The sequence below is a fragment of the Pollachius pollachius genome (genome assembly GCF_949987615.1).
Source record: "Pollachius pollachius genome assembly, chromosome: 4".
NCBI classification, from domain to species: Eukaryota; Metazoa; Chordata; class Actinopteri; order Gadiformes; family Gadidae; genus Pollachius; species Pollachius pollachius.
Genome location: NC_136937.1, coordinates 27,058,210 through 27,073,248, shown reverse-complemented (window position 1 = coordinate 27,073,248; position 15,039 = coordinate 27,058,210). Strand labels below are relative to the sequence as shown.

General features: G+C 42.8%; 1 protein-coding gene across 1 annotated transcript; it reads left to right on the top strand.

Moving 5' to 3' along the window:
- The first annotated feature begins 5,626 nt into the window (after nucleotides 1-5,626).
- On the top strand, nucleotides 5,627-14,629 carry LOC307074946 (sorcin-like). Its single transcript, XM_079735373.1, has 8 exons — nucleotides 5,627-5,775; nucleotides 6,406-6,615; nucleotides 7,432-7,501; nucleotides 8,312-8,355; nucleotides 9,103-9,250; nucleotides 12,699-12,812; nucleotides 13,197-13,255; nucleotides 13,633-14,629. The coding sequence occupies exons 1-8, from the start codon at nucleotides 5,752-5,754 to the stop codon at nucleotides 13,657-13,659; spliced, it is 696 nt and encodes a 231-aa protein (XP_079591499.1). The 5' UTR covers nucleotides 5,627-5,751; the 3' UTR covers nucleotides 13,660-14,629.
- Nucleotides 14,630-15,039: the final 410 nt, after the last annotated feature.

Below are 15,039 nucleotides of genomic sequence, written 5' to 3'. Positions count from 1 at the left end.
AAGTTGGTGGAAGGCGATGTGAAGCTGTACTTGCATGTTAGAGGAAGTTGCCTGGCCGTATCACACATCTATGACCTCCCCAAAGTGCTGGAGTAGCCCTAATGGGGAGGGTCGTTTTTATCCAAGACTTGAAATACGTAAGACTTTTTGAAAATGTACACAGTAAAGTTATTTTTGTACCAATTGCTATGAAACAGGATACTGACTGTTTCTGCTATTACAATTTCTAAAAATGATTACCACTCATGCTGGACTATGATTGTATGTTTTTTTCTCTAGCATTTCAAAATAGGGAGTAGTTTTCTTAAGGGACCTACTCAGGATGTGTTTTTTTGTATTTGCTGTAGAAATGTAGGTCTGCAAACACTGCAGGAATATTTTTGAAAATAACATGTTTGATTTATCTACAGTTCTTCACGATAGTGTAGTGTAGTTTAATGATGCGCACACACACACGCACACCTACACACACACACACACACGCATTGCTACACACACGAACACACACACACACACACACACACATTGCAAATGTTAATACTCGGTTTAAACTTTACTTGAAATTATTTACTATTCAGTCCAGAAGGCCTGCATTTGTATTCTTACAGTTGGCCTATGGCATTGTGCAACACTTGAATAGCTAACATGTAGACATGAATGGATAAAGATTCCTCAATGGCCACAAATTCCATAGACGTCATGGAGTAGATATATAGAGCTCATCTGGGGCTGATATTGATTAGGCTCATAAAAAGTATTCAAAGCCAGATCCTCTCTCTATCTCTGTCTCTGTCACTCTTTCCCTCTTTCTTTCTCTCAGTCTCTCTATCTTTCTCTGTCTGTTTGGGTACATACTATAAAGTGTTGATCGTCCGAACTGAACGCTAAAAGCCCTTTAAAAGCATAACAAATAGGTGCATCTTCCTTTATGGGAAATAGGTATCATCTCTCGCACCTGTTCCTCCCGCTGGGCAAACAAACAGGGTCTCTCTGGATCAACTAATGCAGCGGGTCTTGTTTGAAGAGCCAGATTCATGGGGTGGCTTCATTTTAGTGTGTGACACTAACCCCCGATTAAAATCACTGAGATGGGGTGGATTGGCCACTTCGTGTACACATCTTTTGTGTGTGTGTGTGTGTGTGTGTGTGTGTGTATGTGTGTGTGTGTGTGAGAGAGAGAGAGAGAGAGAGAGAGAGAGAGAGAGAGGGAGGGTGAGGGAGAGAGAGGGAGGGAGAGAGAGAGACTAGGCTCCATTTTCACGTGGATGGATGGCTATTTAAATCAATCAATGTAATTCATCAGTTTGACTTCAATGTGGCATAGTTCCATCTTTATACAGCGATTATGGAAAAGTAGGCAGATGCATACACAGTAAACACATCCCTAGAGTATTGATTGTGTATTGATGTTATTAAATATTAGTTATTATATACTATAATGATTATATATTATATATGGGGTCATAATATATCTTTATTACTTTAATGCTAAATGCAATGGGGATGTCAAACTATCAATTTCATGTAGGAACAAAGTAATCAGGCAAAAATAAATAAATCAGGACGTCCATCTGTGAGATGTGTTGGGTTGTTTGAAATGCTCAGAACAATGTATCAAGAAACACTCAGTGTTTATTCATGTCCATGACAGAGATAATTCTGGACTTAAAGGGATACTTCCCCGGTGGAGATTTGAAGGTCATATGAAGTAAATAATCATATGTATTATAAATGTGCAAAAAAAATTGAAATCGGTTCATCCTAGCCTGAGAAAAGGCAGAAAGTGTCTCTGGCTCAAAAGTAAGAAATCCTCCAACTACCACTGTGCATTGCGCTCACTACACTGCCCGCCTGTTTCCGTTTGGAGGGGGAAAGACCCATGGTCCTAGCGCGAGTGTTAGCGCAAGCAAACTTTGTGTAAACATATCCCTGTGACACGTTGACTAGTTTAGACTTCTGGCCTCGTTTTTTCAAATGCATCATTTGTATATTACTGTACAGCATAAAAACATTTGCTAATTACAGTAGCTCAGCATATCAAGTATTTGTAATCAACCTTTTCTCCCCAGTTGAAATAAGTCTTTATCTTATACAGTAGGCCTACTTCAGTATAACAGCACTTGGGTTAGTAAACTTGGGTTAGTAAATCACTACAACCAACATGAATTTGAAGTTTTATTCACGAAAAAATATGAACTATTTACAAAAATAAAACGTGTAGTGTGCGTTTGCTAGAGTCAAAATAGTCACAGCTCATCTTGAGCATCTACTGTCTCCTGGTAGGCACGGTACTGCCCATCTTGTGCTGGGTAATTAGCTCTGATGGCCTGGACAACACAGGAAGCCGATACTGTCTAAGAAAAAAAGAGAACAACATTAGCAAAGCAAGATAAATTATGCCTTGAGTAGCCTATACAGCATTACACAGACTTCAAGCTAACGTACCGTAGCCTAGGATCTGCCAATAAGATCGGCTACTTTCAGATAACTACATTGTCACGTTCCCCGGGACTCAAAACTATTGTAGCCAATGTGTTAGTAAAAAAACAAACACTTACTCTATGCTCAGACGTCTGTTACTCCCGGCGGGCTTTGGCTGGCGTTTCCAGTACACTTTCTGCGTCCGGAAATATGTATCCAATCAGTAGCGGACTCGGGGGGGGGGCAGGGGGTGCGACCGCCCCCCTCGTGCCTCCATGGTTGAAAAAGTGCCCTCAAGAGTGGAAAATACGAGAAAAAGTGCCTTATTGGCTGCCCTCTGGTGCCCCTTTATACAATAAATGAAATAACTGGAATTCTCGGCAGCAGACAGACTCTTGTTCTGTGTCCATTGGCGCACAGTGAGAGCTGCAGGCACCACCAATCCGCCCCAGCTCGAGCCATTGCGGGCTCCTCCTCTGCGGCAGGCAGGTCGTCTGCCTCGGCTCTAGCGGTGGCAGCTTCAGCCGCCTCCTGTTCCTCCATAGCCCTCAGCTGCTCGTCGCTATATTGTGGCTCATAAAGGTAGCCACGAATATCCGTTTCTACCATAACTTCTTCAAAATCCCAATCCTGTCAGTCTGCCTATTCAGTACCTTCGGCCATGTTTTCTGCAGGTGAAGTCTAAAGCACTGGCACTGATCTGTGAGAGGTCTGTTAGCGCATTAGGTCCCACCACCTATGGGCGGATTTGAAAGGGTGGGAACTAGTGCTTGTAGTCTCAATGGAAATCCCCCCTCTTGTATTTCCTTCTGGCAATGACACAAAACGACGATTTTTGCGTCATTGCCAGAAGGAAGTATAAGAGGTAAATATGGATTCCTCCCGTCTCAGGGGAAAAGGAGAGAGTGTTACATGACCATTCAAAAGTATGACTGGGTTTCTAACAATGCAAAGCTTAAGCTAAGTATTCGGCTGAGAGAGGGCGTCTGAGACAGAGACGGACACGGGGACACCCAGGATTCCAGCATGGAGGCCAAAGAAAATGTTGTGTTGGAAACGTTTTTTATCTGTTACTTAATCAATCTTTTATTCCAACACGGTGTAGCAATGTCCAACACTACACGACACCTAGGTGACTGCCACATTCACCCTAGGTGACTCTTACTGGGCTTCTCTAGACAGGGTGGTGTTGCTGAAAGAGCGGTTTATTGTAAGGTTTGCAGACAATGATACGTGACGCTGGTGTTGTCTTACAGGAAATCTCTGGCTGGCTTAACTTGTGCACATTGCTCAATATATAACCATGCCCGTAGACAGCTATGAGCTCACCAATTTTTTTTGTGACCTTATAGAGGAATAAAATTGGGGAATATATACTAAAACATGTATAAGAGAACCAGCAGTTGAGAATTTCTCCGAGCTTAGTGCGTGCCTAATTCAGTTGACGTTTGGCAGTTTGTGTCCGCTGTGTGTCACATCTGGTGGTGTGGCCACAACCCCCTGTCCTCCCCCCCCCCACCAGGCCCCACCAGGCCCTCACTACTTTTCAAACCCTGGCTAGGTCCCTGTGTACAACAGTTTTGCATCCTCATCCAGCCCTAGATTCCAATCGGTGTGACTCAGACCGCGTGAGGTTCTCTAAACCGGCCATCATCCACACACACTCCACACTCGGATGGAATAACAACATGGCCGTCGCATGTTGCTCCTGTCTGTTGACGCGCCACCGTGCGGAACTTCACCTTTAAAGGTGCGGAAAATAAGCGAGTCCTTTTTCCATCACTGCCGATCTGAGCTTGGGCCGGTAAATCGCTATGGCAACTACAGTCATTAATTCTAGGAATAAATGCCAATTGCGAAATGTCCCAAATATTGCAGCCAGATGTTAGTGGGTGTTGGCAGATTTTTGTCCCATAGGAAAGGGGCTGTTCAGAAATGGGAAAGTTGGGCCTTCATGAATAACAAGCTGGAGCCCAGGACAAAAATTAATCACTACACACCCAAACATCGTATTTCCTTAGTAGAAAGGCCTGGAGGGGATTGGAGGAAAGGGAATAGGAGACGAAAACAGAGCATTGAGTAAAAAGACTAAAAGGAAAACAATCTCTTGAGGGTGGAAGGACGGACAGAGAGGAAGACAGAGGTTAAGTAAACAAGAGGAGATGGGGAAAGGGGGAAAGAAGAGAAGAAGGAAAGAGATTAACTATAATAAATTATAAAGTGTGTGGGGGGTATGCCCTGTTTACGGCCGGCCTAGGGGGACCAGCTAGTAACATGGACGTTGTCCCCTCCCTACTCTGAATCCCACAACTTCAGCCATCCAAACAGGGGTTGAACGCAGAAAGACAAGTCATTTATTTTACATTTAACTGAAGAAACTTAGCAAAGACAAAAACTCATATGCACAAAAACATCTCAAACTACAACCAAACAATGGATGGGTGAGCCGGCTACCAAAGAGTGGTCCACGTTACATTTTTAAACCAGGCTGCCAATCAGTTGGGATCACACCCACACATTAAGCATGCCCACCACTTAAGTTACCATCATCATCAACTCAAACAAAAAGGCTAGCATGCAAGGAAACATGATCACAGGCAGGGGTATAAACAAAAACACATAACCTTCAATTATGACATGAAGGGTCATAACACGCCCGTTCCTTAAAGACACAACCCAAATTTGCTAAAACTAATACAAAAGTGAAGCAAGGTTCAAAAGTTCAAACCCCATGCGAAAAAATAACCACAAACCCAGGTAATAAAGAAGGACAAATAATGCCAACACTTCCACCTAGCGTTCATTTGAAGCCATCACATTTTACATTTACATTTACATTTACATCACAACGGTCAATATTTCCTGCTTTGTTCAAGCAAAACAAATTACATCCCGTGAGATTGTTTTGTGTTTCTTTCTGTTATCAGTAATAATAGGCTAGTCTCCAAACACATACAGCCTTTGTCTTCAAAAAACTAAACTTTATTAGGGTTCCTTCCTACCCACATATATATAGTCCAGAAGCAGATATAAATAAATATATATATATATATATATATATATATATATATAATAGGATGTTATGTTACACTGCATGACTCGTCGTCATGGTATGTTCCATAGGTATGCGCATTCCCCGTCACAAAAGACCGTCCGACGCACTTGCGTCAACTGACGACACCGGAAATGACGTACCGATACCGTCTATTACAGGAAGTGGCCGCCGTATCGTCTCTATAGGTGTGTGTACTCTGCTCCAAACAAACTTTAATCGATCCAACAGTGCTTTACGACACTCCACTCCACGACTACTTGTCACATTCGGCGGAAATGGCTTATCCAGGCTACGGTGGGGTGAGTACACGGAGCGGATTGTGTTATTAATCGACTTGTTTCGTCGTCGTTGTAGATGTTGTAGTTACATAACCCAGGCAGGGTGGGAGATGCGGTGCTCCTCCGAAAGCATTCCGGGAAGGGGCGGGTCACCCGGGGGTCGCCGAGAGTTCCGCTTTTCGTGTCGGACTGTGTTGCTTATATTGTTTTAAACATTGGATGAGGATGTGAAGTCGAACGTGTAAATACAGTAGACTACTTGAACCTGGACTCGGGGTATGATATGTTTGGGGCTATCGCATGGTTTCGAAGCTTAATTTGAATTTGCTGTCTATCCTTTGTCCCCCCCTCCCCTTCATTCCAACCCACACATAGTTTCTCTTTCTCTTAACTTATTAACTTCATAGTAGTGGTTGCAAAGGTCGGTAGGAAAATGTTTATCTCTCTTTATTGGGTTGCTGAAGGCCAACGCATACACGACATGGTGCACGACGTTTCTTGAAGAAATCTTTGCAGAATCTTGTGCAGAATTGGTTCTGCACAAGATGAGGAACTAATGTATCCTTATTTTTTTTCACTTGCTCTGTCGACTCTCTCTCTCTCTCTCTCTCTCTCTCTCTCTCTCTCTCTCTCTCTCTCTCTCTCTCTCAGTATGGTGCACCGATGCCAGGGATGCCCCACCAGGGCATGCCCCACCACCAGGGTCACCCTATGGCCGGGCACCCCATGGGCCAAATGGGGGGGCAACCCCAGGGGGCATATGCTCAGTACGGAGCTCAGTACCAGGGTGCCGCCTACGGAGCCCCCCCTCCTGCCACCAACGACCCCATGTATGGATACTTCACCGCCATCGCTGGCCAGGTCGGTGTCTGTCTGCGCTCTGGCGCAGGGTCCAAAATGAATCAGAGTGCATCATGGGAGTTTTGTTGTTGTTGGTGATACTTCACCATATTGAGAGAACTCAAGAGAGTTGTAGTACTGTTCCAAAATCAACATAAATATACCATAATCTAGTTTGATCAAAACATTTTTTTTTGCCCCGAGTCACATGAAAAACACATTGGCAGCTTGTTTTCAAGTGTAAGGATTTTCTTCCTTACCAAATGGTCCATTCCGTCTGCCATTGGCTGGGGGCCAATGGCGGACAGATAAGGCTGATCCCTGGCTGTTTTTATTTATTTTTGTGTACTTCCTCAAAGTCCAAAACACGATCGACGGGCATGCATAGCCAGGAATGGACATTAACTACACCCACTCAATCGGTGTGAAGGAACAGAAGGCAATCAAAAGACCAAAAAAGGATTTGAGGTTGCGGTGGATTTCCTGGGAAATCATTTTGTGAATTCTCTTCCTCTGTTGTCCATCACGTTGATTTCCTGGATCCGGGTGCTAATGCAAACGGTGTCACGTCCTCGAGTCAGGATGTGAAACCTTTCATGCCCTACGTATGTTATCAGTGGCTTACAACAAATGGAACGTTTCCAAAAGACCTCTTCCTGTAGTTGGTGGTGAACCTCAGAACTGAAAGCATTTGAGTTTATTGCTTTGGGTAAAATTGTCTATTGACTAGATAGCAAATACTACTTTGTTATACAAAATTAAACTTGGTTTAGAAACTAGAGTTTGTTTGTGTTATTGTGGGGGTGTATATGGCTCACAGACCTCTTATCTGCACAGGATGGAGAGATCGACGCAGACGAGCTCCAGCGCTGTTTGACACAGTCTGGGATCAGTGGAACCTACACCCGTAAGTCCTCTGCTACTACTAGACTGTGCTGCTACACTTAGCTACTGCTGCTAATGTTTGCTAATGTTGGTTAGTGCTTCTACTTTTCACTAGTGTTGGCTAGTGCCTTATCTTTTGGCTGATGTTATCTGCTGTAAGCTAGTGATGCTACTGTCAGTGCCTCTGGCTTTTCACCAGTGTGTCGACTGTTGTTAGTTAGTGCTTCTACTGTTAGATACTGATTCCACTGTTTGCTTGTGTCATTAGTCCTTCTACTGTTTGCTAATGTTAGCTAGTGTGTCTACTGTAAGCTAGTGCTTCTACTGTTCCCTAAAGTTATCTACTCTTGCTACAGTAAGCTCCTGTAAGCTAGTTATTCCCCAGTTGGCTAAGGCTTCCCCTGTTAGCTTGTGCTTCTCCTGTTACCTAGGGATTATACTGTTGGCTAGTTATGTTGCTGTTAGCTAGGGCTGCTATTGTTTGCTAATGCTGCTACTGTTAAGGGCTTCTCAGACTTTAATGGCTATAATGGCTAGTGTTAGGGTTTACTGCTTATTTCTGATGGTAGTACCAGAAACAGCAACCATAATGTGACTACAGATACTGATAGTACTGCTTACATTGCTGCTACTGATATTACCACTATTTTCCCTACTTTTAAAGACAATTGTTACTCAATATAATAAACACCGTTCATTAATCCTCATGGTGCAGTTCGGCTCAATGGGAAGTGAAAACTTGATGGAACAAGTGCCTCGTCCTTGTGTTGTGTTGTCCTGTGTTGTTGGTAACACGCCCCCTCCTCTCCCCTCCCCCTAACTATCATTACAGCGTTCAGCTTGGAGACGTGCAAGATCATGATCGCAATGTTGGACGTATCCTTTGATAGCCGCCGTGTCGTGGCATGCAGTGTTCCAGCTGTTTTACTGTGTGTGAGGGTACGCTGTTATCAGCCAATAGAAGGGTACTTTGAGTGAACCACAGCCTCAGCTGGGATTAATCCATGTGTAGGTGTTGTGATCTCAGGCTGCTTGGTGCCACAAAAAAAAGTCAGGTTTGACGTAGATTTTTGCCAATGCTTTATCTTTATCTGTTGTGTATGTGAGGATTGAGATATCCCTTCAGAATTCCACCGGGGGAGGGGCAGGATAGTGTAGTGGTGAGGGTGTTTGACTCCCAGCCAAAAGGTACTGGGTTCCATCCTCGAATGTCAACAGCCTACCTGTAGGCGTCTTCCAGGATGTGTCTGAATTCACGGTGATGCTCTTGATAGAAGTGTCTACCAAAACAACTTATTTTAATTAAATGTATTTATTTAAAGGACAGTGCACATTAATCTACATTTCTGTAAATGTGCCTGTGTTAGCCAGCAGGCACATTTTCAGCTGGAGTCCTTTGGCAAAATATAAAGCTAGGCACAAGATTTGGTCGTGATGTTGCCATGGTGGAAGGTAAGACGCCTTCTTCTAACTACGACCCTCGAGTCAATATGGTTCCGGCTTACTAGATCTTTTATCATAAAGCACAACGACAAGGATTTGTGAACAATCCAAATCAAAAGGCAAAAACAATAAGCAGCCACTGAAGTTCGGAGGCCCTTTCCCTTAATCCGTTCCCCCCAGCGAGACCACACGGGCAAGATGGGCTTCAACGAGTTCAAGGACCTGTTCACCGCGCTGAACGGTTGGAAGCAGAACTTCATGATGTTCGACCGAGACCGCAGCGGCACCGTGGAGCCCCAGGAGATGTCCCAGGCCGTCAGCGCCATGGGTGAGGCCCGCCGCCGCCAGTATGAACCGGATGGTTTCCCTTTAGTTTTTTAGTAGTTATTGGGATGACTGCTATTTGAGAAAACTATTGACCATACATTTAAAAGGTGTTTTAGTCTCCTGTATTAATGTACTTTAGGATGGTAACAAAAATATATATATTCGTTTTTAGCCTCTCTTATTACGTAGGCCAGGGATGGGCAACTGGCGGCCCTGGCCTACGTAATAATTTGTGGCGGTCGAATTTGTGCGGCCCGCGAGTTCATTTGTATCTATTATTGGTTTTTCAGTCGTCATTTGAACCAAACTGTAATTAATTATGTCAGCCGCTAGATGGCGCTCCCCGAAAATGTAAAGGTATGTAGCCAAGTGGATGGTCTTGGAATTACCACGTCGACCTCACCTCCTCTTTTAGCGGGATTTACAAAAAAAAAGAATTTTACAAACATGAGCGCTCAAAAAAGAAAACTAGAAGGAGAAAATCGCGTTTTCCAGCCAAGATGGGAAACAGATTATCTTTTTACAGATTGCAAAGGAAAACCCATGTGTTTAGTGTGCTTGGAAACAAAATCGGCAATGAAGGATTTTAACTTGAGCCGCCACTACAACGCCACGCACAAAGAAAAGTATGACAAGTACACCGGAGCTGCCAGAGCCGCTATCGTTGCTGATCTCAAGCGAAAAATACACCGTCAGCAAAGCTTTTTTACCAAAGCCACGACCACACAGGAATCGTCACTGAAAGCATCTTATGTTGTTTCCCTTGAGCTTGCTAAAGCAAAGAAGCCCCTGTCAGATGGTGAAATGGTGAAGCGATGTGCAGTTGAGATGGCGAAAGCTTTTGGAGACGACAACATGGCTAAGAACTTTGAAACGGTCTCTCTGTCCTGACGCACAGTGACCAGAAGAATTTTTGATATTCAAAATCATGTCAAGGGAAAGCTCAGGGAAATCATGAACGACTGCAAGTACTTTTCCTTAGCGCTAGATGAGAGTACAGATGTGATGGATGTAAGCCAGCTCCTCATCTACACACGAGCAGTAAACAGTTCATTTGAAGTGCATGAGGAGTTATTGAAACTGGTGTCTTTGCATGACACTACCAAAGGACAGGACATTTTCAACGCTGTTGAAAGTGTTGTGAGTGAGCACGGAGGCTTTGACAAGCTATCAGCTGTTGTTGCTGACGGTGCGCCATCAATGCAAGGAAGACGCACTGGATTCGCCGGGCTTCTCAGACAGAGTGGCGTTGACTGTCCAATACTGCACTGCATCATACATCAGGTTGGTAACGTTATTTTCAGCTATTGTTATCGGTGATAAATAGGGCTGCCCCCAACTAAAAACTCCGGCGGCGGAGGCAGGCACGGAGCGGCCGGGCAAACGCTTTTACTAATGATCCGTTATTTTCTGACTGAACAGCCTCCTGGAAATTATATTTTATCATTCATAAAATTATAAACTAACGAAACTCGTTAAAGCAAGTTATTTGGTGCTTTAAAAGCCACGATTTTAATCTGAGACAGATTCCACTTCTCTTCCCGTCCTTTCTGGTCGACTAACGTTTGTTCGCCTGTGAGGCAGCCCTAATTATCAATGTGTTGTCTTAGTGAGATTTAAAAATAAATAATGACTACAATGTTGGTGAATCCAATTTATTTTATATTGCAGGAGGCCCTCTGTGCCAAGTCTATGAACTTCAGCCATGTCATGGATTTAGTAATGAAAGTTACCAATCTCATTCGAGGAGGAAACAGGTCTCTTAATCATCGGAAGTTTGTAGCCTTTTTGGATGAAGTGTGCGCGGCGTACGGGGATTTACAGATGCATGCGGAGATAAGGTGGATGAGCCGCGGGAAATGCTTGGAGAGGTTTTTTGCGCTGCGCTCTGAAATCCCTGTATTTCTTGAGGAGAGCATACGATGTGACACCAGTGCGCACTGCGGTCAACTCAGGGACACTGATTTTCTCTGTGACATGGCCTTCCTTGCAGACATCACATCTCAATCGCCTGAATTTGCAGTTGCAGGGAAGAGGCCAAACTGTGTCAGATCTGTATGCACACATGAACGCGTTTAATGCTAAACTAGCCCTGTTTAAAGAAGGCTTCCAATCCGACCGTCCGAATTTGGCACACTTACCCTCATGTGAAGAGATGCGCAAAGATGCTCCCGAATGCGAGGAAACCATGCAAACCAAGTACAAAGCAGAAATCGAAAAACTGCAGCAGCAGTTTAAGAGCCGCTTCCAAGACTTCTACGCCATGCAGCCACGCATCGCGTTGTTCACTGACCCGCTCTCTGCTGCTGTCAGCGAGCAGCCCCCTGAGCTGCAGCTTGAACTGTGCGAACTACAGGCAGACCCGTTTTTCCAAGCAAACCGCAACGAGAGGGGAATCTCCTTTTGGAGACTGCTACCAGAGTCTCGATTTCCAATCCTCAGGGATTTTGCACTTTCGATGGCCAGCATGTTTGGGAGCACTTACATCTGCGAGAGCAACTTCTCAATGATGAAGCACATCAAGTCCAAAGAACGAAACCGACTGACCGATGAGACACTCTTCCAGCTCATGCAGATTGGATGCACCAATATTGAGATTGACATTCAGTCTATTGTGCGCCAGCAGTGTCTCATTAAGACAGGATTTTACAGAGGTAACAATTTTAGAAATATCATTTGAAAAAAAAAGAATTGCACTATTAGAGATAGATATGTTTTGGTTTTTGTAGCAATATTAGATAATTGTTTGAGACCCCATTGCACTGAAATAATATATTCAAAGAATGTGGATTTTTTCTTTATGTGTAAAGTTCACAACTCACCCATGGTGAAATGTTGATTTTTCTTATGAAAATATAAATGTGATTGTTCTTAAAAAATAAATATGTAAATTGAAATGTTCAAAATGTTGGCCCACTAGTGAGCCTTGTTTGGGTCATGTGTTCCTGACTGAAAGAGCCAAATTGTCTGTAATGTTTGAAAATTGGTATAATAAACTTTGATTGTCAGTATATTTGTTCTATTTATTAAATTAGTTAGCTATAGTAGGCCAATTAATTGACAAGGTTATAATGGTGAAAGTGCATGTTGATATACGTGGCCCTCTGGTAGTGAGGTGAAAATTTGTGTGGCCCTCTGGTAGTGAGGTGAAAATTTGTGTGGCCCTCCCTTTTATCAAAGCTGCCCATCCCTGACGTAGGCTTTCTTTCTATCCATACTGATATACTGCAGATATACATTTATATATAATTATATATCCCTCTCTCTCGCAATCTCTGTCACTCTATCTCTTTTGGTCTCTCTTCGTCTGTCTTTCTCTCTTTCCCTATTTATTTAATTTATTCCTTTCTCGTTTTTATTTCTTTCTAGAATGTTCCTTATTCTCGCCATCTGTCTCTCTCTTGTGTGTGTGTTTTGTTTAATGTAGAGGTGTGTTTGTGCTCCCCCAGGCTACAGGGTGAGCCCGCAGGCCCTGAACGTCATCATCAGGCGCTACAGTAAAAATGGGCGTGTCTACTTTGACGACTACGTGGCATGCTGCGTCAAGCTCAGGACGCTCACAGGTAAACCCGCCCAGCCCGTTGCATCATGGGAGACCGCTGCTCTGCCCAGAAACTGAACTATATCTCGTTGATGAATGCTATGAATAAAAAAATATTCATGCTTTATATCTTATTTTATCTTATTTTTGGAAAGGTTCACAGGTTTAGTTGTGCTACTGTAACATCCATATATATAAAATATCTATTTAATATTTATGCTTATTTACCATTCATTGAATGTTTTATTGATGGATCAGAATGTACAGAAGGGTTTCATTCCCAACCTGGTTCTGTCGGGTGTCTGTTGAACAGTACAGTCTGTTCCTGGCCTCCGATTAGCTGGCTCCATGGGAGTTTTCAGAGATTTCAGAGTCTGGCCTTGTGCTTGTTCATGTCTCCGTTCAGATGTCTTCAGACGCAGGGACACCATGCAGCAGGGAGCTGTCAGCTTCCAGTATGATGACGTGAGAGCTTTGATACATCTGTTTCTATGCACTTTTTGTCTTTCATCAAAACACCTTTACAAAAAAACCTGTGTACATGCTGCAACACAAGAATTTCTCCTACGCAGGAGTAATCAAGTTATCTATCTCTCTCATCTATATAGAGAAAATACTTTATGAATGTGAGTCAGCCTGCACTGTAGTGAAGGGAATAACAATTATTATAGATGGAATTAAACTTGGATACAATAAGGGTTAGTGTGTTGGGGCTTCTCTGTTTGATGTCCTGCTACGTGGGTAAAAGTGCAATAACTAAATAGAGAAATAGTATATACTGTATGTGGTGGTCAAAGTGAAAACCCCCTGTCATCATTCTCCTCTTTCCCCTTCCCTCTCAGTTCATCCTCTGCACCATGTCCATCTAAACTCGACCACGGACACCGCTTTGGCCACGGCAACCAACAAGACCCCCAAGTGGTATTCCACTTTAATTTCCCAGGAAATTCAAAAAGGAGAGCCAGTAACGGTGGTAACAAGCAAAGAGGAGCCACATGGGGAAAGTACACGCTTTCAGCACGTTAGCTTAGTTAGCCCGCTTATGTTCGTTTTATGTGCCATGACACGCCACGCCACTCAAAAAGGGTGCGTGTCCGACGAAAGAAAAGCAAAAACGCCGCCAGGAGATGGACGGAGTGGAGTGACATCTAATTGGAAAGTTAAATACAAAAGAGTGTAGTATGTGCCTAGCTACAGTGCTATTCATAGGAGAACCAATCATTTCTCGGCCAGTTTATTGGTATTGGTGTCCCCCTTTTTTACGGTCAAATGTTGTGATTGGTCGGTTACTTGGCCAATGAGGACTTTGAATGTTTTTGCGATTTGGCACACACTCCCTTATTCTCGGAAACAGAACTCCGGAAGAAATGCTAGTGCTAAAGTGAGTGTATTTACTTGTGTGAATTATTATTTAGAATTAATACTGATCGTTGAGATACCTATGTGCCATTATAATCTTTGAATGTATGGTAATATTTTAGTGATAACAAAAAAAGAAAAAAGTGTGTTTATAAAAAACCAATCACTGAACTAATGTATTGAAATATATTTTTTGTTTTTTGGATTACTACATTCTTTTTCACATGCATTAACTATGGGTTTGGTATATTAGCGTCACTTTTTAGTTAGCCAAAGTAAGAATACTGAAAGGAACACGTCTGTGTACGTACACGGTTTTGTTTTGGAGATGAACTTTCGGGAAAAATATATACTGCTTAAATTGAAATGTATGGTTTATGTTGTCAGGCCAGTAAATGTTTGACGGCATTCATCCTAAACTGTGCACTTGATGTCAAAGGGTCATATTTTGTTATTTACAATAAACACATTTTTTATTCAGTAAGCATTCAGTTTATTAATTTATACAATTGCGCAAATGTTTCACTCTATGTACATCATATATTTAGTTTCATTAAATATATAGTCAAGAACAGAAACATTCAAATCAGCTGTGTTGCATTGTATAAAATACAGTGGCAAACATTTAAAAAAAATGCATAAAAACAATTGTGAAACAGCACTAGATTTAAAAAGTGACATGTTATATCCAGTACAACAAGTTTTCTAATCTCTGTGCAAAAGTTTGCAAATCCCGTGAAAATTCGGCAGACTAACTTGTTTAGAGGCAATTCTACGCTGTCTAGTTAAGGTCTAAGCAAAACTTGTTTGTGTAGGAAAGGAAGAGTAGTCTTAAAAACCTTGGACTCAGTATTTAGTCATTTGGTAAAGCTTTCTAGAATGTCTGGGAA